Consider the following 23,925-nt stretch of genomic DNA (forward strand, 5'->3'; position numbering starts at 1 on the left):
CCGGCGTGTCATTAGCTGGTATTCCCCTTGATAAGTGCCTGTCTCAGGCGTCATCACCGGCGGCTTTGGAGTAGAATAGATAAAGAATAGAATCTGTTAGCGGGAAATGTTAGTCCTAATTAGTGTGTAGACGCTGTTGTGCTATTTTAAGGGTAACATATGTATCCTTCACCTCATTTTATCCATTAATTCTTACATGTAACCGAAATGATAGGATCATATGTAGACTCATGAAATAATTGCAATCTGGAAAGCACACTCCTATCAAGAGTAATTTTAATCATGTTTAAAGCATTCTTTGTTCATACACACTTGAAAACGAGGTTGTTATTTCCTTTACAATGTTTAGCATTTCTTACTTGGCACCCACTGCCTCTTTTTTCCTTCTCTGGTAATATTAAAACTTTTTCAACTTCTGTTGGCTGCCTACTTCCTAAAGATGTGAACCTGTGTTCCTTGGCCTGGCGTATGAGGTCATTCACAGCTGCCCTCAGGCAGCCGCTTCAGCCTCATGCTCTCACTCACCTGTTTCCTAGCTCCCTGGGAGGCAAGCCCTCCCACGGTTCTTCCTGTCTTCACACCTGTTCTCCCTGCCTCCTTTCTCCTGCCCTCCACCTGTCCAAAGGGCACACCTTGCTCCTAGCCTGGGCCCAGCCCAGACAGCAGCCCCTGGGGACACGTGTGGTGGCTGAAGACATGCCATTCTGTCTTCCACACCCTTACGGATTCACCCTCCTCAGAGAACTTTTTATTAGAAGTCATCTGTTTGCTGTTTGTGTCTCTTCATTGAGACTCCACAAAAGAAGGACATTGAAGTGTCCAAAGTCACATATTTCAGGCCAACTTAAATATAAGATGTTGCCCACATGAGAAAACTGCCCTCCACCTTCTTTTCCACCTCCTCCCACCCACCCACCCACCCACCCATCCCACGGCTCCATCTGCAAACTTTGTTTGACAGGGCATGCCCTCTGAAGGGTAACACGCAGTGCCAATATCTCTCCCCAGATTATTCAACATTCTCACTTAATTATACAGCTTTAATTTCACCAGTAGTCTGAAATTTGTATTAATAAGTATAGTCTTTAAAATACCATAAAGGGCCAGCAGTTACATGTGAGTCTTGCTGGTGTTCTCAGCACTGACTTAGGCCTTGACCTGACGTCAGGAAGGGTCTTGTCTACACTGGACAGTGACATTGGTCAACAACCATTTGGGCTGGTGGGACCCAGGGACTGGAGCTAACGGGAGCTGTAGTTTCCTCCTGTAAGGAGATGTGCCCAGTGTCCCTGGCACTTACAAGACGCTAAAGCACAGGTAGCCGCAGTTGTGTGAGGGTGGTCCTAGGAGCACAACCCAGAAGGGTCATGTTAGTTCCAGACGAAAGTTAATCCCAAATTCCATACAACCAAAAGAAAACTATAAATTTTCTTACCGAACCGTTTTGAAGCTCAAGACTGCCCATCTGTGGTAAAGGGTCTGTTTGTGGTTTTTCCTGGCCTACATAACGTCTCCACACTGTTGTGAACACTGGAAGAGCAGAGGCTCCCTGGGCAGAGTTCAAAAACGGGGTAATTTAGGATCCCCCTGAGGCCTGTACAATGGGAAAGAATTCCCTTACATGATGCATATTTCATACTTATATTGTTTACCACTTCTAAATTTAGACTGGCAGCACATTTTATATTACGTGACTTAACTCAAGGACCTTTGAGGCTAGCTTTTAGTTTAGGTTCTGATTTTTAAAAATCAAAGGGAATGTAGCCATTATTATAACTTTTGCTTGCGATAGTATGTTTAACTCTGAATCCTGCTTTTGTAAAGTATCAATCTAGCTGATTGTCCTATAAGTTTCCCCTTCACATGAGAGTCACCCATACTGGGATGTTTGCTCGAGGAAGAATGCAGGTGAATCAGGTGAAAGTCATTTCCCCAAAAATGGTTCTTGGCGCCTCACTTAGAGCGAAGTTTGACTCATTGATTTTCCTTGTGTCATCCTGGCTTTGGATATGAGATTGTCATTTGTGGAGCTTATGAATTTTTATATTAACATGAAACTTTTTTTTCCAGTTGACCTCATACATCTTAAGGCTATGCCTTGCGTATATTGTCAACTATAATGAAGAGCTAAATATTTGTTATTTGCATATGTTTAAATAGAAAATAAGATATGTATGATTATATATAAAGCATCTTGGAAAGAAGGTGTTTTAAGGCCAAATTAGGGCTTCGAAAGATTTTCTTCATGGATTCTGTCTTTCTGTGCGTTTGCATGTTTTTTATTCATTTAAACAGGAAGTCTAAGTTTTTAACTCATTTGTCATCTAGACAAATGCAAGCAGCGGGACTTTTGTGGGTGTCTTGAAATACACTATTTACTACACATAACGTACATGCTGAAAAAAAGCCTACAAACATCATGGAAATTAAACAGTCATTGTGAGGTTTTTCCTTTTGTGTATGTATGTCAATCAAATTATTGGCTCAATTCTATTATCAGTTTCAAGGTGTATTTATATCACATGTGCAAAATGATAGTTCTGAAATAAGGTTGGAAGGTATGAAGTGATTTTACCATGTGTTTCTAAAGAGCTAAGTATCTAATCAGATTGGATGCTTAGCCTCTGGGATGTTAATTGGAAACAGAGAGCTGAAAATTCACTGCTAAATTTTAATACGAAGTCAATAGTTTTCAGTAGAGTGTTTGTGGTAAATATTTAGAAATATTTGCGTGCGCTGGCTTGCTTTTTATAGTGTTTGCAGCTGTATTTTACTCTAGAGCTTATAAATTCAGTGCCATTCACCAGTGACCAGTCTAATCTGTCCTCTCTTTAGCACCACACCTGGCACAAGGAATCCCTGCCTTTAAGAAAGTTACGTCTAGGTGGAGAGAGAGAAAAAAAAACCTACATGCCTGAAAGTCATACTTACTATTCTAAAAAGGACAAGAGACACTATTTCTGTTTTGAAGAGAACTGAGAGATTTTTCTAAAGATCATTGAACTGGCATTTTAACCTGAGCTTCAAACCCCTGGGAAGTCACAGGGAGAAATCATTAACTGTATCCTATTAAAATCCTTAAACAAGAGACCTAAACTGGTCTCATTGATTGGAATATCTCCTCTGTTTCTAATTCAGTGTTTATCCTTGTGCTCTCTTGGGGCGCTCCTGAGGAAGAGATGCCCCAATGTGTGCCGTGCTTTGCAATTCTCTGTCAGTGACTGATCCAATACCGTCAACTAATTGTATTGATGTTGATTTGCTTTTTAAAAAAACCACTTATTTAATTAAGCAAGGGAGTAAAATTTTCTAACTTATTCCCAGTTCTTTGGGGCAGTAAGACATCCCCAGCAGTGACTGGTTCTATCGTTTAATAAGCTAACTTACTAGACAAATTGAATACCATCAAAACCAAAGATGTCTTTTGAGGTAGTAAGTCATATATATAAATGTAAATATTTTTAGGGCGGATCACATACAATATGTAGACATGAGAGAATATTTATACTTAATGTTGTGTGTCTATTTTATATATACAGAGGGTGCCAGAAAATGTATACACATTTTAAGAAAGGAAAAAACTATTACAATTGTAATACTCAATATATACCGATAACAAAAGATGAATACAAGTCACGTTTGACTTCTGCAATGACAAGAGTTGCTCAAAGTGGTTACCATCAGCGTCCAGACACTTCCGATTACAGCGAACTACTGCTTGAGCAACGTTGACCAAAGTGTCCACTTGTGTACATTTTTTTGGCACCCTCAGTATGTACATGTAGATCTCTAAAAGCTCTTCCGTGTTCCTTCCTGGTGGCGTGTTCCCACATACGTTCCTCTGTCACTGCCCTGCCCGACCCTGTCCCATTGTATTGAATCAGGAACATATTTCTGCTCTGTGTTAATTCATAAGTGTTTCTCTTGTCAGAGTCTGATAGCACTGTTATGGCTCCCGGTGGCATTTCATTCTAAGTGTGCTGAAATCTCTTCTACTTGTCACTTGGGTTGAATGAAAATTTTCCACGGTCAGAGGGTGGAGGGATGGATAATTGTTACAGAGAAAAGTCTTTGCAGGGAACTTTCATTTAAATTAAGTTTTAAAGTAAAACAACCTTTTTCTTTTTTTTAAGGCACTGATTTTCTAACAATAAATGAACCATTGATAGGAGTTATGTATTATTTTTGGTGTGCTGGAAAGTATTCAGTATTCTGAGTGATGTCAGACATTGAAAACCCAACTTAATAGTGAGATTTTGCCAAATCAAATTGTCATGGCAAAATACTGAATTGACTATGCATGAGCCCATGAAGCCGTTGCCTTACCCGGCCTTCCATCAATAGAGAGGAAGGATGTAAGGAACGCTGTGGGCAGGGGGACTCCAGCCCCTTAAAAGAGTTCTCCCTGCAATTACCTTACCTGCCAGCTTTCCAGCAAGATAAATGGAAGCACTGTAGCTTGAAGGTGCCTTGGTCCGAATGAGATGCAGTAAGGTCTCTGTTCTTTACAGGCATCATAGATCTGATAGTACTTATAAAAGAAGAATAGAGTTGGTGCCCTGCTGACTAAATTGTCCTCTAGAGGAGTATTAGTTACAGGGCTTCTTTGTTAACTAGGCTGAATGTTTAAACCACTGTTGAACTTCTTTTATTAACATGTTTTAAGATAGCTATGCATACGGCTTCCTTAAGCATCTGCAGGGGGAGAATATTTCGCTATAATTTACATATAAAAGTTACATGTCTATAACAGTAATATAGAAATTATATCTTTTTATTACTCTTCTGTTTCACTGAGGTCTAGTCAGCACTGAAATTCTGATGACATGTGAACACTAAGAAAGCCACCGTTTTTATATGTTTCTCTTGATACTTCCTTGATCAGCTTGTTGAATAACAGAAATGTTTTTCATGCCTTTGCAGCTTGAATGAAGCTCTCTTAACACCCATCCGTGTCACTTTTTCAACCATAACGTGGAATTTTAAGGGAGGACAGGGAAGGAATTTATAGGTCATGCAGAGAATTTAAAAAATCTCAACGTAGCAATTTGTTTTTTTATGAAGAAAGATTTGCATCAAGTTATTTAACTTCAAATAATGGTTTTTTTAAAATCGCATCTATATTGTCTTTTCTGTGTTTAATTCCATATGTGGTATAATAGAAGATAATGGCTTTATATGTAGTTATCGACCAATTTTTTTTTCTCTAAAGAAGCACATAAAGGATTTCCTTCCAACTGATTTTTGTCTGATTGACCCTATATTTATTGGTGATACACATTCATTAGATATTAGAGAATGCATCTCTTTATGGATGTAGCTGCGTTCCAGTAAAACATTACAGACACCAAACTTTAAATTTCAGATATTTTTCAAGTATCAAAAATATTACTCTTGATTTTTTTTTATTTTTTATTTTTGAGTCATTTAAAAATGTTTGGGTGGTGAGTGGAGCAGAATCAGGTGGGGTCCAATTTTAGCCCCAGGCCACACACAGCTTGCAATGCCCTCATTTAAAGAGCCATGCAGGTGTGTCTCTTTGCACTTTATGAGTTGGCTACATCTGGTTAGGAAGGGCATTCCTTGGGGGCGGGTACTTAAGAGTTATTCCACACCCACCCCAGCTCTGAGGCTAAGCACAGTGAGAAGCCAGCCATTGAGCCTGGGGTGGGAGGGACATCAGTTTGAGTGCATGTGTACAGGTCTATTAGCTTAAGTTTTGTTTCCAGGAACTCAGAAAATTGCCTTGATTGCTGAAGTGTGAATACTTTTACATTGTATGCAGCATGTTACTTGCTTAATAACCTTCCCCTGTGTCTACCTGGCTTCACAAATTGTGTTCAGTTCAAAAGTCTGAATCTACTAGCTATTCTGGTCTTCAGGTTAAATACAACATTTTACCAGCTGAATGTGTGCAAAATCATGCATGGCATGTGTCCTGAGTGGAAATATTTATGTAGTTTTTCTCTGAATTCTGAAGATACGATTCAGTTTATCCCCATTTTAGAGATTTAATGATAACTTTTCTTAGGGTGATATTTTCAGTCTACCCTGTTACTGTTAATTATAAGCTCAATTACATGGCATTGAAGATTACTCTCTATTTAGAAAGATGTTACTCTTTTCAATGTAAGAAATTTCTGTTTTTCGAAAACCTCTTTTTGTGAGATTTTCATCAACTATTCTTCAGAATGTATTTTTTAGTTATTGGAAATTTTGATGTTAAAAAAAAAAGAACTTAATTATATAACAGATGATTAATAGATCAACTTGACAGGAGACGAGGATTTTAATCCTGAACTTTCTTTGTGACGTTTTGGGGTACTCTGTAACCAGCCCTCTCTACCTGGCCCCTTTTGTACTTCCTGCTCTAGATTCATTCTTCAAATCCTAAGCGTCTTTCCTCCACTTGTTTTCAAAGCCCTTTTCTTAGAAGGTCCAGTAGTAAGCAGTGAAGTAAAATTAAACACTAATAAAATTGAGTAAATGGAAGGTGTCCATTCGGGTGAAAGATGCTTTGTAGATGGTAGTAGTTCTGATCTCATTCTGCAGTACTTGATCCTAGATTATCAAGACAAATACCTTGTATACTGGAACTCAGCCTTTAGGACTCATTCCATACCTGGCTCTCGGCCTGCACTGGATTTGCAGGCTCAGTGACCTGGGAGTCATTACAGCAGGCCAGCACTGATTTGCCGAGCACCTGGGTGGTGGCCTCTGCCAGGCCCAGTGCCACCACACAGAGGAAAAGCAAACTACAGCTCTGCCCGCCTCTCACTCGGATGAGTGTGCCGAAGACAGTTTCCTCCTTTCTCTTCTCATCTTTCCTTCATCATCTTTAGCAGATGCAATCTGTCCTCGGTAGGGTAACCTTCGACAATAACTGACTCTCTGAGCCTCAGCTTCTTACCTGTCAAATGGGAATTTTAATAACTGCCTTGCAGGGTGATGTGATCAAATTAGGTGGCACTAAAAGTTGTTTGGTTAGCTTAAAATTGTTATAAAAGTAAGGTGTAACATAAGGATTCATTTCTACCAACATAACTCCAAAGAGATTTTTCACAATATCGTATAAAAAATACGCATACCACTATTTTATTATAATAGCACTTTTGCAATTGCTTAAAATGTAAGAATTTTACACCACAAGGTTTGTTTAAAATTTTGACTGCTTTGTATTAGAATATCCTGCTTTGAAATTCAAGCAGTCTTCCAAAGTTGACTTCTAGTTAAACGGATCCAAAGCCTGTAGTTTTCATTTACGGAATTGATCCTTTAAGAATCAGGCATTCCTTTTCTGACTTACTTCGCTTAGCATGATATTCTCAAACACAGAAACCTTAAGAACCGTATGGTTTCACTCATATATGGGCTATAAAACAGAGAGCCACCAATGAATAAGACACAAGCAAACAGACTCATAGACACAGACAACAGTATGGTGGTTGCCAAAGGGAAAGGGGGATGGGAGGGAGGTACAGATGGTAAAATGGGGTCAAGTATATGGTGACGGAAAGACACTTGACTTTGGGAGGTGAACACCCAATGTGGTGTTCACAGATAATGTATCGTATTATAGATTGTACACTTGAAACCTAAATAGTCTTATTAACAAATGTCACCCCAATAAGTTTAACAGAATTAAAAAATAAGAATCAGACATTCCATTCAGATGGTAAGTCACCACCTACACTTGTTTCCTGTGGCTCTGAATGCTTTGTTGGACTAGGAGCTGACAGCTTAAAGTTAAGCTGTAGGATGGTTTCATGTAGTACAACTGTACTCACTTTTTAGGGATAGATCAGATTTTATGGGTTCGCGTTATGAGAGACCTCATTAAAGTTTTCTAATAACAAGTGGACATGCTCTGAATTTTGGGTGTTACCCAGAAAAACATCATTGTTGAAGGGGGTGTTGTTCTGACTTACAAATCGTCTTTTGGTCAGGTATTGGTCCAGTCATGTGTGACTCTATAAATATACGCTATTTCTTTCTTTATATTGGTCCAATCATGTGTGACTCTATAAATACGTGCTATTTCTTTCTTTATATTGGTCCAAACATGTGTTACTCTATAAATACACGCTATTTCTTTCTTTCACAGGACCTGTCTGGCTCCATTGATGACCTCCCCACGGGAACGGAAGCAGCTCTGAGCTCAGCGGTCAGTGCATCCGGGTCCACGAGCAGCCAAGGGGATCAGAGCAACCCAGCTCAGTCACCTTTCTCCCCACACGCATCCCCCCATCTCTCCAGCATCCCTGGGGGCCCATCACCTTCTCCTGTCGGCTCTCCTGTAGGAAGCAACCAGTCACGATCTGGCCCAATTTCTCCTGCAAGTATTCCAGGTACTCACTTTCTTAATCATTAGTTTTACTCTGTAGTACAGACAGATCCAGTGTACCCCAGTAGCAACATGCGCTCCATTACCTTTTTTTTGGTGTTTAAAAATCTAGTTATGGGACCATGTATCAGGAGCATAACTTTATGAATTAACACCAATGCATACAAAAGTTCCAATTCCTAAAAATACTCAACTGTGAATATAACCCTGTTAATGAAATCACCAGTCCTTCTGATATCTTCAGTTTGCACGTTTACCTTAACATATTCCAGAAAATTATTTTCCCCTTGCATATTTTTTGTGATGATTCTGTTAAATAAGATCCTCTGTTAAGTGCCGCCAAGGAGAGATTGTCGACTACTGTTGGCCTTAGATTTTATGGTTCTATTTAATTTCTACCATGGCAGTTATTTTCTTAAATATTTTTTAGTATTTATAGTTATCAGTGTCTTAATTTGCCAGCATGCGTTCAAGGCCTTGTTACTAATACAAACATCACCTTCTAATTTTGATACAAGAATTTTATGTTCCAATTAACTCTTGTGTTCAGCTGTTTCAGTAGTCATACTACTTCTGTACCTTCTGCTTCCTTTATTGTGTACTTGGGATTATTATTTTGTATTGGTCAGTTGCCTCATCCTCATTCATCTTTCTTAGATCGAACTTCATCCATTCAGACCCACCAAGCAACTAGCTTTCCTTTGTCAGCAAACTAGATGTAATTTTTTTCTGTGTAAATTTTGCTAACATCATATGGGTGGATTCCAGAAAGTGCTTTTTACTAACCTATCAGAATTGACATTGAATTGCTGATAAATTTTCTGATAGGTTTTTTTTTTCTATTATCTTGAAAGCATGATGGAGTTCTGCCCCTTTTTTTCATTTTATACCTTTTATATTTTAAAAAAAAATGTTTATATATGAGATGTATATAAACATCCCATACATATATATTATATACTTTATACGTATATGTATAAAGTATATATACATATGTAACATGCTAATTATGAAACATAAGTGTCAAATGAGGACTCACCCATGCGCCCACCGTCCGTTTAACTGGAGTTTTGTCACTGGTATTGCATCTACCTGTGTGTTTTGCGTTATGTTCAGCCCTGTACTTCCCTCTGCCTCAGATATTCTCTGAATATTTTTTTTAATCCTTCTTTTTGTTTTTTGTTTTTTTTGGGGGGCGGGTTTAAAGAAATGCATTGCATTCATTCCTAGAGTATATATTGTTAGTTTTATTTAGTTTTGAGCTTTATAGAAACATCATATTTAGAATGACTGTATAATTTATCATCCAAGCTGAGACACTTTTGAGCATGTAAGGGTTGCTGTTAATAATTACAGTGGGACAACAGGTGTAATCCAGGAAGATTCTGGGCAAATCAGGAAATATGGTCACCCCAGTCACATGCTGTATGTGGCCTTCTACAATTGCTTTCTTGACAGAATGTTGCATTTCTGAAATTCATCCATATTTTGGATAGAGCTATAATTGTAATGCATGTTGATTAAGGTAATATGTTGGCTTATAAACAACAGCAATGTATGCCTCACAGTTTCGGAGGCTAAGCCCACGATCTAGGCCCTGGCAGTTTCAGTGCCCAAGGAGAGCCCACTTCCTGGTTCACAGACAGCCATCTTCTTGCTATGTCGTCACATGGGGGAAGGGATGAGGGATTTCTCCAGGTCTTCTATAAGGGCACTGATCGCATTCGTCAGGGCTCCACCCTCATGGCCTAAGCACCTTCAAATATTTGGTGTTTAGTGATTAACTCATCTTGATGTTACTATTCTTCCAAAACTATTTGTCCTCATAGTGGTTGTAATAAAAACGGGATTTACCTGCTTTGAACATTTTTAAAGCTATGACTACTCTATATTTCTGAATTCCTTAGGCAGTTTTTGGTATTGAGATGGATTTTGAGGCATCACCTACCTAAACATTGGAAAGTCATGTAAAATATTGTATTTGTTAAAAAATAATTCACTCCTTTCTGAATTGGATCACAAGGACTTTTCTTAATAACCTAAATGAAAACTTTTCTGAGGCATAAAGATATTATAGTTTTTCATTTAATATCCCTGATATGGGTAGTGCACAATCTAATGATTTTCATACATGTGTTTATAATTCCAGATGGGGATTTTGAAACTTTTGTTTCACTGTTTGGATTTTGATGTGGTAAAGAACTCAGAACCCAACCAAAGAGCTCACTTTGGCCACGTGCTGTCACATCTTACAGAGGAGGTAGCTAGGTCAGCTGATGAAATTGGTCCCAGAGTCTGGTGCTTAGTTGTGTTTTGTGCAGGGTGAAGGTGGTCAGTGGATTTCGCTCCACGGGACCTATTACCACCATCACAAATGAGGCCCATCCTTCACAGTAACTGAGGGAGGCCCTGAATGTGGTTCTCTCTGCTGACTTTTCGGGAACGTGAGTTTTTAATAGAAAGTGTTCTGCTTTCTTGGAAATGCTGTTGAAAGCATATAGCGTATCTTTTAAGCTTGTGTCAGACGTGCTAACTGCCAAGGGCCTACATTTTCATTTCACCATTCCAAGTCAGCTCTGCTGTACCTACGGGATGTCTACATGGTACTTGATAAAACCATTCAGTGAAATTGAATACGGAGAAGAAATTACACAGCAAATGTCCACTTGTTTTGGAGGCATGCTGTTCAGGTAAATCCATAACTCTCTTTGTGGAGTGGAAAGCTGTATAGTAATAGAATTATGTAAAACGTGGTGAATAGAACGTTTCTTAATGTTAGTGTTATTCTAAGAGGGCTAACCTCTTAGAAAATTTGATAAGCAGTTTGGGCGTTTGTTCACCTTTCTCCCAAGTGGTGTTACAAATGGCATTGAGCTGTATGGACTTCTGTAGTCATCTGATCTCACCTCCTCATCGCATAGCCACTTACTAGCTGTGTAACCTTGGTCAGGCCTCTGAGCCTCTCTGTGCCTCAGTCTCTGCATCTGTAAAGATAATAACCACATCTCAGAGGTTTACTGCAAAGACTACAAGGTTAATACACATGAAGCAGGTACATGGGAAGCATTCACTGCATGTTAACTAACTATTGTTGTGATTAGGGTTATTGTTACTGTTCACACTGGACCTGGACACATGTCCTGGGTCATCACTGTCCAGACGGCAGTCTTCTGATTCTTAATCCGGCGGCTGCCTTGGGCAGTTCAGAAGATGTGTACAGCAGTCCCCTTTTGTCCACGGGAGACATGTTCCACAACCCCCAGTGGATGCCTGCAGACAATACCAAACCCTTTGTACACTATGTTTTTTCCTGTGCATATGTACCTTTTCACTTAAAGGAAGCACTTTCCAGCTTCTCTGAGGCATATATGAATTGCCAGCATCACTACCCTTGCACTTTGGTCCATTATTAAGTAAAATGAGGGTTATTTGAACACAAGCACTGTGCTATCGCAACAGTTGATCTGATAACCAGCTACAAGTGACTAATGGGAGTGTCTACAGTGTGGAGACACAGGACTAAGGGATGATTTGCTTCCTGGGTGGGACAGAGCATGGTAGCACGAGATTTAAGCACGCTACTCAGAACGGCATACAATTTAAAACTTATGAATTGTTTCTGTGTCGAGTTTTCCATTTAATGTTTTCAAAGCATGGTTGACCACAGGTAACTGAAACCGTGGAGAGCGAAACCACGGACAAGGGAAGACTACTGTATGTGAAATGTGCAGCGATGATTTGCTGTGTTTACTGAGGTTATTCAGTAGGATCGCTAGAGCTAGTTGTAGAAGCAGAATATATTTTCACAAAGTGGAATCCATTTTTCTTCTAACTTGGAAGAAAGATAGATCAGAGGTTGCTCTTCTTGGAGTTTGAGTTCTGAGAAGCTTAGGAGGAGACCAGAAGATAAGGGGAGGACAGGAAGCTAAATCTTCGCTTCACTCAGGTCGTGGGCAAATTGATTCTGTGTGATGTGCTGCTGGGCAGGCCGTCTAGCATAAAATTCCCTACCAGACGTAGTTCAGAATCCTCACACTTCTTGCTGTATTGAGACAACAACAACCAAGACCACGGCTGTAGCCAGGGCTGCACGTGAGGTTGAGCAGGTTGCTCATTGGACAGGGACATGGCCCGAGGGGTAAATGGGAGCAAAACTCGGGCTGCCCTGGGCAAAGGGGGCCCTTTCTTGAACCGTACGAAGGAACCGCGTCCTGGGCCTCTTGGTCATCATCATCCATCGTTTGAGTCCCCGTATTACCTATTTCTCACTCCGTTCCTACTACAGCTCAGCCGAGGGACGTTCAAACATACTCGTCAAAATGTTTGTTCATAGATGTTCATCAAAAATTTTATATGGTGTTATATTAAGGGGATTTGTTTAAAATCATGCAGGTTTTCGTTGAAAAAAATTTTTTTGTCTTCTGTTTCCCTCCACCTAGTTTATATGCCCTCTTTTTTGCTTGTTTGTTTTTTAATGTATTTTTGTGAACTTGGTCATAGGTAGTAGAACCACACTTGAGAGATGTTTATAAAGTTGATTTTTTTGGTTTTTTTATTTAACTAAATGCAAAGACACCTTCCCGTAGAGAATAAGTAGGCCCATTTCATAATGTCACCTCCTCCTTTTTTCATCTCTAGTCCTCATGTTTAAATTTTGTTAATTTGTACATTAAACCCTAAGGTAATTTACAGTTTACCATCATTCGCTTCTGAGTCTATACCAATGAAATAAAAATGTCAGGAAGAAATTGCATGGTTTCCCACCCATGGAAAGATGCTCAGACTGCTGCTTTAGGAACATCTGTTTGGAATTTCTCTTTATTTTTCTGTATATAGCCTTTTGCTTTCTTTTCTTCCCTCCCTTCCTCTCATTCCCAGCACTAACTTGTTTTTTCTGACCTCACTTCTCTCCCATTACCTCCCACGGTATCTTGCTACTGCCTCTCCGTGTGTCACAGATTGGCTCTTTCAATCATTGTCTCTCCAGTAAGTCATTGTTTAAATGCGCAGCTGTTGTGTAGCTGATAGCCGGGATGAGGTAAAGCCAGAATGTTGTTGGGGGTTCTTCCCAGTGTTGCTTTCCCAGGGTTTGTTTAAAAAGAGCAATCATTTTTCTCCATCTCGGCCCTGGTAAATGAAATTGACAGCTAATGAGAAGTCTCACAGAGCTAGATAAACAAAGCCCAGGAAAGCATCCCGAACGGCGGACTCTGTGTCTTGCCTGTCAAACGGTTTCTCCACCCACTGCACATGTGCCCTCCTATCATGCTGCTCACAAACATTGTGAGTGTCATGGGAACAACTACTGTGATACACTGGCACATGGGCCCTGGCACATCCCTAGCTCAGTGGGCTTTTCCTTCCTGCCTTTTTGCAAAGCAGGACGGAGCTTTTCTATGGTAAGTAGCCACATGGATTCTCTCCTTTCATTTGCACATTACTGAGCTCCAGCATCGTATCTGTAGTTAGAAGGTAAAGAAGTCAGCCCTGGTTGTGTAAGGTAAACAAGCATTTGAGAACAGAAATGTATATGCTGCATCTGCCCCGAGTGCCATTATAAATTTTCTTGTTTTTTCTTCTCCCTCCTTTATATTGATGTATTTATATTTAGAGAAAGAAAGGAAATATCTCCATCTTTTTAATTGGTACTGTGCATGTATATACATATACATTTAGATCAAGAAAATCTAATGTCAGGTGCAGCTGATGCAGAAATGTATGATATTAAACATTTTGTTTCACTTCTAATAACTTATCTCATCACATTGTACTTTTGCTGCTTCCTGGGTTACATCCTAGAGTGACTTACCGTGTTTTAAGGAGAATAAACTGTTGGGTCTTGAATGTACCGTGTGGGTCTCACCCTGGGCCTGACTTGTCCTAACACGCAGTGGAAGCTGACACAGCACAACATCAGAACGCATCGCTGCGGCCAGGAGATTTAGTGGATGTTCATTTCACTGTCTTGCCTCCAGAGCCAACCATTCCAGTTTACTAACAAAGCAAAAATGTAAATAAGCCGAAGGGTTTTTTTTATTTTTATTTTATTGGCCAAAGGCTTTTGTCAGCTTTTTCCTCCATGTGCTGTAAGCAGCCACAGTGTTTAAATATTAAGTAGGGTGAACATACGCGGGGGGACGCTGATGGGCAGGCACGCATTAACCGTTCATCGCCTGACAAAGATTTTTGTTTAGCAAAACTTTGAAGTTCAGACTGCTGAGCGTAGTTTATCCGTTTTGTTAACAGAGATCTAAGGAGAGCGACTGTAAATTCCTGAACAGAATTTTCCCCATTCTGTTTTTCAGCATTTGACATTTCTACCAAGTCCAGTTTTAGGTGGAGTCAGGTCACTTTCATTTGACAGCAGGACTGTTGATTACAATAGATTAGGACCAAAGATACAAAATTAGGTATTCGCGACACATTAGTGTTGCCATGAGAAGAGACATGTTTCACAGCTGTGCTTTACCCTGCACAGTACTAAGAGTTTATTCTCATCGATGACATTTGTGTAGCCATCGTGGACCAAAATAAAGTTTCATCAAATACGAAAGAAAAACTCCCTCTCTTTAAGTTGGATGGGCTTTGCTGTTTGAGGTGTCTCGCCTCCCACCTCACCCCTCCCCAGCCTGAGTGCTGGACGAAGGAGAGTAAGGCTGAGGGCTAGGGCAGCGTAGGAGCTGAGAACCCACAGGAAGGAGGGTGAGGAGGAGAAGTCTTCCATTAATCTTTCAAGAGCTGCCCTCATCGCGCCGATCTTTTTCTATTCCGGCCTCCCTCCCCCAGAAGCTCTCTGTTCCTTCCCTCTCCAGCCAGCTGGAGCGTCGTCCCCCATGAGAAGCTCTGCACACTTGCCTCCCAGACAGAAATGTTTTCCAGAGGCCCCCACCGTCCGCAGCACCAGGCACTCTGGGCCCCTTTCTTACGCAGACTCATACCTGGCAAGTAAGTTTCTGTCCTCTGAAAAGGATGACAGGTTTTAAAGCGTGTAGAAATGGCTTTGCCAGAGATAGCCCTTCCACATTCCTGAAGCCTCACTCTACAGTGAAGCCTGATTCTCTGGAGCTTGAGCATGTCGCTTCCTGGACGGTGAGCGACGCATCCAGCATACCAACCAGCCATGATGACCTCGTACCCCTCAGGAAAATCTTAGACACCAAGAGAACGAATTCCAAAACGGGTGGCACATACTAAATTAAATAACTAGTGGAAAATAACTCTCTGGACAGCACTGTGGTATGTTTGAGGGTGTTCTATGTAAGCGCTCCCCCACTTTAGCCTCTCCTTAGTGAGTGAGAGCAAGGAGTCTTCTTTCTATAGGAGCGGATAGAGCTGCAGATACAAACAAGATGTGCTCGTCAAAAAGCTCATTTTCTTGCTTAATTTGACATTCAGACAAGCAGATTCTGGACGGAGGCTGTAATGGGAAAGAGAAAAATGAATTGCAGGTAGGAGTTAGTCATAGGTTGGAGTGAACAGAAAGGATTTCAGAGAGAGGAAATGATAGTTCCTGGTCTAATTTGTCAAGATTAGTACCTGTGAAATGAACACCAGAGGGTGTAAACCAGTATTTCTCTCTTTTTTTAATCCATCCCCCTTGGATTTTTTGAACTCTTAGGGGTCAAGCCTAACCCATCCTAAATGATTAAATTTTCCACTTTTTAATTTCTCCTTGCTCAGTAAAACTCAGGGTAAAATGATGAATTTGTTTCTGCATGTACGTGGTTCTAAACCAGTTTCCTGCCATGCCAGCATCAGTAGATTCTCTAAAATGGCACTGCATGCAATGACAATCTTTTTTTTGAAAGTCTGCAGTCACCCTACCTGGTAATCTTATTTTAAAACATCTATCAAGTGTTCCTTTTTGGCTTCTCGTGAAGTAGAAATCGTGCAACAGCTTGTTGCAAGGAAGATGCATGCTGCTTATTGGCAGCTGAGCAGGAAAAAAATTCTTAAACACAAAATGCCATTGATACCTCCGTGGCAGCCCAGAAAACATCAATTCAGCAGTTCTACAAACCAAAGAGAACTTCAGCCAGTTTTTTTTTCCCTTACAAAGTAAAATATTTGTATGTTATATGAAACAGTAATTGCAGATCCTTTCCAAATGATGCTTAGCAACACTTAAGAAAGCAACAATATATTTTGTCTTTTAGAGAGATGTGATTGCAGCTCTGTATGGTTTAGTTATTAGCGCCGCCCCCTTTACGATCCTCATTTAAAATTCAGACCAGGATCCTGGTTATAGAAACATCGTACTTTGGTTATGAATGTTCCCCTGCTGTTTCTAGAGGGCAGGTTCCCCATTGCTGCACACCCGTTCCGGTATTCTGATCTTTGGGGAAGGAGTATTTCTTCTTTTGTTCAAAGGCAGAAATCTTTTCAGTTCTTCCATTCCAACAATTTTCCAACTAAGCCTTTTCCACTTCTCCTTCCCCCACATTCAAAAATAAGAAAACATTAGAATTTTATCAGAATAACCCATCCCAGTTGGTTTTGCGCCCCCTCTTAGTCACAATTAAGTTATGCAGTTCAGATTAAACACCCCTCTCATTTTCCATTCTGTTTCTTTGGTCTTCTGCATGTGAAAATCGAGGAAAGCCTGTGTCTCCAAGGCAGTATTTGTGCCTTGTTCTTGCTCTGTGGGATGAGCAGTGACTGACGTGTTTACTGATGCAGCTGTCCACACCCCCTTCTCCCATAGTTTTTACACTGTTCACTGAGGACGCTCTTCACACTCCCTGCTTGCTGTGTGTTTTCCTGTCCTGAGCTGAGCAGACTGGCATCGCTCCTTGAATCTGCAGTGCGCCCCACTGTCACAGTGCCACCGGCATTGGCCTGCTGTATTTTCTGTCTGCACTTTAGAGGACGACTTGGAATGGAGGGTACAAAAGCTGTAGGGAACAGATTTTAGCATAGACGTAAGAATTTCAAAAATCATTTGGAAAATGGTGATCAAATAAATAGTACTTACAGTCAAGATGTTCCTAAAGGTGATTTCCCAAGCTTCTGATGTGTGTTACTGTATATTCTAAAGGGACTAAGTAGCAGTTGTGAATGGAACAAAACTGTTTTACAGAGAGGGTTGTGTTTATTTCCCTATCTTGGATAACCCTGGAGCCAGGATGGTTATGATGTGTTGATTGATTATAGCCGTTATGTCTCTTACTAATCAGTTTCATCGCTTATTCTCAATTCACACACTTGTACCTTTGATTTCTCTCCATAACAGGGTGATAGGGGTTGTCATTGACTAATGAAGAACAGAATTGGTTTCGGCATGAGACAAACGGAATGCCGACACCAATCCTAAAATGCATTAATCTTTAATAATCCACATATGCATGTTTATAAATGATAGAACCAGGGATTGTTAATGTTGATATTCTCCCTTCCAAACAGAAAGTGACATAGGAGTTTGTACTTGCAAACTGCATCAGACGCAGATAGCTGAATGCCAGCTATATGACCTTGCTGAGCTTGCCAAATGTATTAATTCACTGATTTTTTTTTTTTTTTTAAGTAACATGTTGTACTTTTGCTGTTGGATAAATCAGGTGATTTCCTGCGGAAGGCCAACTACCCTTATTGCTCATTTTTATCCTGTCTCAATTTACTGTTCTCTTCTTTCATTCATTAATTGAGCAAAGTACTTAATGCATATTATGCTGCATGCTCGTTTCTAGGAACTGAGGAAAATACACTAGGCATAAATGACAAAGGGCCCTGTCCTCATGAAATTTAAATTCTAGTGGGAAAGACAGGAAATAAGCAAATAAGTATTTTATCATTAGGGAAAAGAACATCAGGTTGCTTCTTTAGAGAGCAGTGATTAGGGAAGGTACCTCTTAGAAATTGATACTCGAAGTGTAGACTCAGCGAATGAAGGGCAGAAGCATGCCATGAGAATGTCTGGGAGAGAGGTAACCAGGCAGAGCAAATGCAAGTACAAAGGGCCTGAATCAGTAATGTGTTTGGTGTGCAGGGTGGGGGACACACAGGGACATCAATGGGGCTGGAGTATGGTGGGGAACGGGAGATGGGGACAGACTGGACAGTTAGATTAGAGGGTAACCAAGGGCCAGTGTGCATAGAGCTTTGTAGGTTATGATTAGGATTTAGTAATTTACGTGTGATGGGAAGCCACTGGGAGGTAGTAAAGGCAGGGAATGGTATGATCCAGTTTAGGCTCTAAAAGGACATCCTGGTGCCAAATGGAGAGTGTACTGTGGGGGCCAGACAGGAAGCAGGGAGATGGGTTGGGAGGCTCCTGCAGTAGCCTGGGGAGGGTTGGTCCTGGCTGGATGTGTGGGTAGCAGTAGTGGAGACGGAAGGGTTTTGGTCCAAGAAATTGGTAAGTGGTAGTTGTGTATAGTGGAACACGAAGGAAGCAGCCCATTCTTGAAGGGGGGATCAAGAGTTTGGTTTAGAACATGTTACATTTGAGATGCCTACCAGGCATCCTAATGGAGAGTTTGAATCAGCAGCTGGTTATAAGAAGAGTGTGGACTCGGAGTAAAGATCGCGGGTAGCGAAGCAAGTCGGTGAGCTATGGGATTCTAGATGAGATCGCCTAGGGTACCCAGCCAGCATCATACTCACCGGCAGGGCTTCGGAAATCCTGGATGGCTGGGCCCCACACCCAGTTTCTGACTCAAGGTGCGGCTGGAGAGTTTACATTTCCAGTAAGTCCTACCAGGTTTCCCCGAAAATAAGCTAGAGCTGGACAATCAGCTCTAATATGGTTTTTGGAATATAAGACCCGGTCTTATGTTAGCTAAGACCGGGTCTTATATTAACGTAAAATAAGCCCGGGTCTTATATTAATTTTTGCTCCAAACGACGCATTAGAGCTGATGGTCCAGCTAGACCTTATTTTGGGGGAAACATGGTAGTTGCTGCTGAAATTGCTGGTCCGGGCACCACTGACCTAGGGAATGAGTGAAGGTCAGTGGTTCTCAGCAGTGGCTGCGCAAAACGTCCTGAACAAGGACTGGCGCTCCGTCCCCCCAGCGCTGCTGACCTCTCTGGTCACTGAGACACTCCATCAGGACTTCTCAGAAGCTCTTCAGGTGATTGTCATGTTTGGCCAAGGTTGGGAAATACTGAGAGAGGAATTCTGAGGACTGAACCCTTGAGCACTCAAAGATGTAGAAACCAGGAAAAGGGACAGCTAGTGGAGTAGGGGGGAAACCAGGGAGAGTGGCACTCCAGAAGCCAAGCAAAGGAAGTATTGCTAGATATGGACGAGACCAACTGTGTCCAGTACAGGCTAACACTTCCCGTGAAGTGTTCCAAGGGCATGTTTTAAAAGCAAGCTTGTGTGCCCAGTCATGATCATGTATGTATAGGTCATAGAAAAATTTAGGGATAAATGGCTAATTTGTTTGCTTTTTTAGGGCAGCATTTATTGCCATATTTTCTTAGCTTTCTATAAATAGGTTGTGGTTCAATTGAAATTTTAATGTCACGGGGGAAAAATTGCTGTGATAAAATAACTGTTATATTCTTAGGCCTAATCAGTTAGTAATAAATCCCCTGTTTCCACAAGTGTTTTTAAGTTCATTTCACTCAAAATCTAAGAATCTAAGAATCATTTAAATTGTGCATAAAAAAAAAGACAAAGATATTTTTAGAGAGCTGAACCTGAGTGTACAGTTTTTTGTTTCTTTGTGTTTTTTTATCATTGCTTTGCATTAGAAGTGGACAAAGGGAACTCATTCAGTATTCGCTGTTTTCAGCACTACCGGTCATCACTTTGTGTCAGATCTTTGCTCCTAGAGCTGAATTCCCTTTGCCTGGAATACCCATCCCTCCCCTTGCCAGCCTGGCAAACTCCTGCTTACTTTTCAAGACCCAAGTCCAGTGTCTTTCCCTCTGCAAAGTCATACCGATCTCTCCATACCGGGGAGTCCAGCTGCCCTCCACCTGGCCCAGGAGCCTCTGCAGGACACTGAGCATTGCTTCCTTTTCATTCCTGGTGCCAAGAGCAATGCCTGGCGAGTAAGCGACAGTCCATAATGGTGGCCAAATTAAAGAGCTCACAGTTCTCTGGGAATAAACAAGAACCCAAGAAAATAAAGTTCTAAAATTGATTACTTATATAACCTTTTCTTCTGCGGGCTGGGAGCCATCTTTCTGCCATTTTGTTTCACAATTTATGGGATCATTCTAATTCCCTCCCTCCTGAAGGAGAATCTACTATGACAGATCATTTTACTTCCTTTCCCCCTAAAAACAGAACCTGAAATAATGGTCCTAGTCTCATCCTGTCAGTCTGATCCACATTTCTTCATGTGTAGCCCCTGCCTGAGTCTAATCCATCACACACAGAAATGGTGTCACATAAATATTGGTGCAAAATTCTGGAATTGTTTATTTTAATATCCAATATTTTCATTATTTCGCTATTTTTAATAAAAAGTCTTATTAATAACTAACCCTGTCTTCAAAGAAAATGGTAAATTAAGAACAGGTTGGCCGTGCGGAGAGTTTTGTCATTACCCAGATAATATTCCCATTTTGCAAGTAGCCAGTGTCAGCACTTGCTAGATCACATGGGGTGGTGAGCTATGAGCGAGTGACTGGAATTTGCGCTTCAGCAGCACATGAGTAATATGCTCCAGGTATATGAACGTGACAAGTCGAAGAAAATGAAAACATGTATTCATGAAAACGATACATTTCAAAAATATACTTGCCGAACATTTACTTAAACTCTGATATAAAAGAATTGGTAAGGAATATATGAGGCCGTGGTCCGGAATGCCTTCTTCGTGTCACGTTGCCACAGTCTGTATCCTGCACTGTCAGGTGGCCCCCTGTACGTCAGAGGCTCCTATGACTAGGGCTCAGCCCACCTGGCCCCTCTGCCTTTGGCTCCCAGCGCCTCGCTTGGCCGGGAGCCAGGCCCTGTCCTGGCCACTCTGCTCCTAAGAGAAACCCTGAAAGCATCACTGCAGCCTCCCGCGTTGGCCACCCTGATACCTTTAAATTAAAATGATAAAGTAAGGAAGTGTTGACTCCACCTCTTAGAACATAGGGATTTCAGGTAGAACCCTTGCTTGGACTGCTGCTTTCAATTTTTTGGCATAATACAATGCTTTAGCTTTCTGTCTCTTTGCTTTTTTTTCTTAGTTATTTTTATATTTTCTTCTGCCTCTTTACTTTTAAAAGTCGTTTTATACCAAAGACTTAGAGGTCTAAAGTTTTATCACAAAAATAAGCTCTCAATATTTAATGTAATTACAAATAAGTGAATTTTTAAAGCCTTTAAAAGTAGTGTATTATTTTAGTGCATAAATTGACTATTCTGTATCTAAATAGAAAATATATAGCAACCGCATTGCCTATAATGCCAGTATTTTATGTGTTGGTCCCAAAGTTACATATTCTGTGCTTTTTTTCTCCCATTCCAGTATTTCATTCCCAAACCGTGTATCTTTTCCTGCCTTATCTCGCATCCAGAAGCAGCACAGAAATGCCCGTGGACCGACGGACCATGGGTACCACTTCGTCTGGAAAGCATGCCCTCGTCCCTGCAGGGCAGACAAGCACTTCTCTGTGTGTTTCTACTATAGAAGCAAAATGACTCCAAGCGAGTCCTGCTTTCCATAACTGCTCATGTTTACAGCCGAGAGTTGTCGTGACATGTTGGGACCCAGAATGAGAAATTTGTAATGCGAGGATGGAGGCCAGTGCAACTTTTATTAAAGGAGTGAAAGTGCCTGGGCTTTAAAAAGGCCTGTCTCTGTTAGGCAGTGCGGAGCAGCGATCAAGTGGGAAAAGGGGGCAGGCAGGCACCTCATCTAATCTTTCTCCTGGGGGCCCAGGTGGACAAATTGGCAACCCTGTTCACAGCTTTTTTCCCCTCTCCCCTTTGTACTGTAAGAACTGCTAATCGGATCCATGCTGCTGCAACTGTGGTTAGTTATTAACAGAATAAAGGCAGATTTCTTCAAAAGAACGGGTGGGGGAAACGACTATACAAAATTGCAAGGTTGTTAGAATCTTAAATGCACAGCAGTCGATTTTTTTCCCTTATTCTGAATTATACAGTGAATACAAGTCTTTCATCTGTCACTATACCCATTTCTTCAGAAGGCAGCCAAATATTAAGCTTCTCCAACACAAAAGGAATCTTAGAAAGAGGAAAAATATTGAGGGAGGAATAAGAATAGGTTAGAGTGGGGGGAAATTAGGTTTTGTTTTTATTAATTTGTCCTAGTGAGAGAAATATAAACTGCCTGCTCTATTTGGCTTCCCCTCCCCGCCTCTCACATCAGAGCAAGGATTAGAACAGATTTAGCTGGGAGCTATCCTGCAGTTTCTGCCTGAGCGACGTTCAGAACCGTCAGCTCTTGTAGAGGACAGATTGCTATGGAGCTAGACTTCCAGTGGAGGGCAGGTAAGCTGTGTTATGTCAAACACACGTTACTCCCCCAAAGAGCTCTGGATTGTACACCTGAGCTTTAAAGCTGTTGAACATGGTGTGTGTTTATGAGATATGCTGAATATGGACAGCAGATTTTCAGTGTGGTGGTTTATATATTTAGTGCCTCTCCAGCATTCATGAGGAAGACCTGAGACCATCAAGATTCCCAAAGATGAAAGTGGCTCCTGCTTCCAACCAAATCACACTTTGCGTCATAAGACCTATTTCCTATGCATGCCGTCACACTTAAAGTTAACAAAAGGTTATAAACTACTCTAAAGTTTCGTCTTTTATTTAGTGGCCTTTTTTTTCACAGAGAAAATGTTTTTATTCACTTCAGCAGAATTATTGGAGTAAAGAACATCTGAAGTAAAGGGCGCGGGGACAGGGTGGTCAGCCAGGTGCGGCGTGTTGCTCGCGCCCGCCCACCGGCAGCTGTAGGGCAGGAGGGGACGTGGGCCTCAGCGCAGCGGACACGCTGCCTTCCCCACTTCTCCCAGGTCGCTTAGAGTGTCCTCACCAAGAACATTATGTTTTTTTTTAAGTTTTTTTTTGTGTGTGTTTTTTTTTTTTTTAATTTATTGGGGTGACAATTGTTAGTAAAATTACATAGATTTCAGGTGTACAAGTCTGTATTACGTCATCTATAAATCCCATTGTGTGTTCATCACCCAGAGTCAGTTCTCCTTCCATCACCATATATTCGATCCCCCTTACCCTCATCTCCCACCCCCCACCCCCCGCCCCCCCTTACTCTCTGGCAACCACTAAACTATTGTCTGTGTCTATGAGTTTCTGTTTCTCATTTGTTTGTCTTGTTCTTTTGTTGTTTTTGGTTTATATACCACATATCAGTGAAATCACATGGTTCTCTACTTTTTCTGTCTGACTTGTTTCGCTCAGCATTATACTCTCAAGATCCATCCATGTTGTCACAAATGGAACATTATGTTTTAAAGCTGAGAATCTTCCCGTACACAAATGTTTTTGGACTCTGGTTTATCTTTTCAGTCAAAGCTTGTAGTGACCTCAGCAGTAAAGTCTAAATATTCCCTGACTTGACTTGCTGAGTGCCTTGTGAGAGCCTTTTAAGTTTCTTGCCTTGAGTTCTCTGTAGAAAAGTATCTACCCGAAAGGTCTTTAATGA

General features: G+C 41.0%; 1 protein-coding gene across 9 annotated transcripts in view; it reads left to right on the forward strand.

Annotated features, from left to right (window-relative positions):
- The window catches only part of ARID1B (AT-rich interaction domain 1B), a 397,542-nt gene that overhangs the window by 272,528 nt on the left and 101,089 nt on the right, over positions 1–23,925 (forward strand). For all 9 annotated transcript variants that reach the window (XM_074333739.1, XM_074333744.1, XM_074333741.1 and 6 more), the window contains one exon: positions 8,105–8,348. In XM_074333739.1, coding sequence (XP_074189840.1) covers positions 8,105–8,348 — 244 coding nt within the window. The remainder of the gene's footprint in view (positions 1–8,104; positions 8,349–23,925) is intronic.

Source organism: Rhinolophus sinicus, linkage group LG05 (assembly GCF_036562045.2).
Source record: "Rhinolophus sinicus isolate RSC01 linkage group LG05, ASM3656204v1, whole genome shotgun sequence".
Classification (NCBI taxonomy): Eukaryota; Metazoa; Chordata; class Mammalia; order Chiroptera; family Rhinolophidae; genus Rhinolophus; species Rhinolophus sinicus.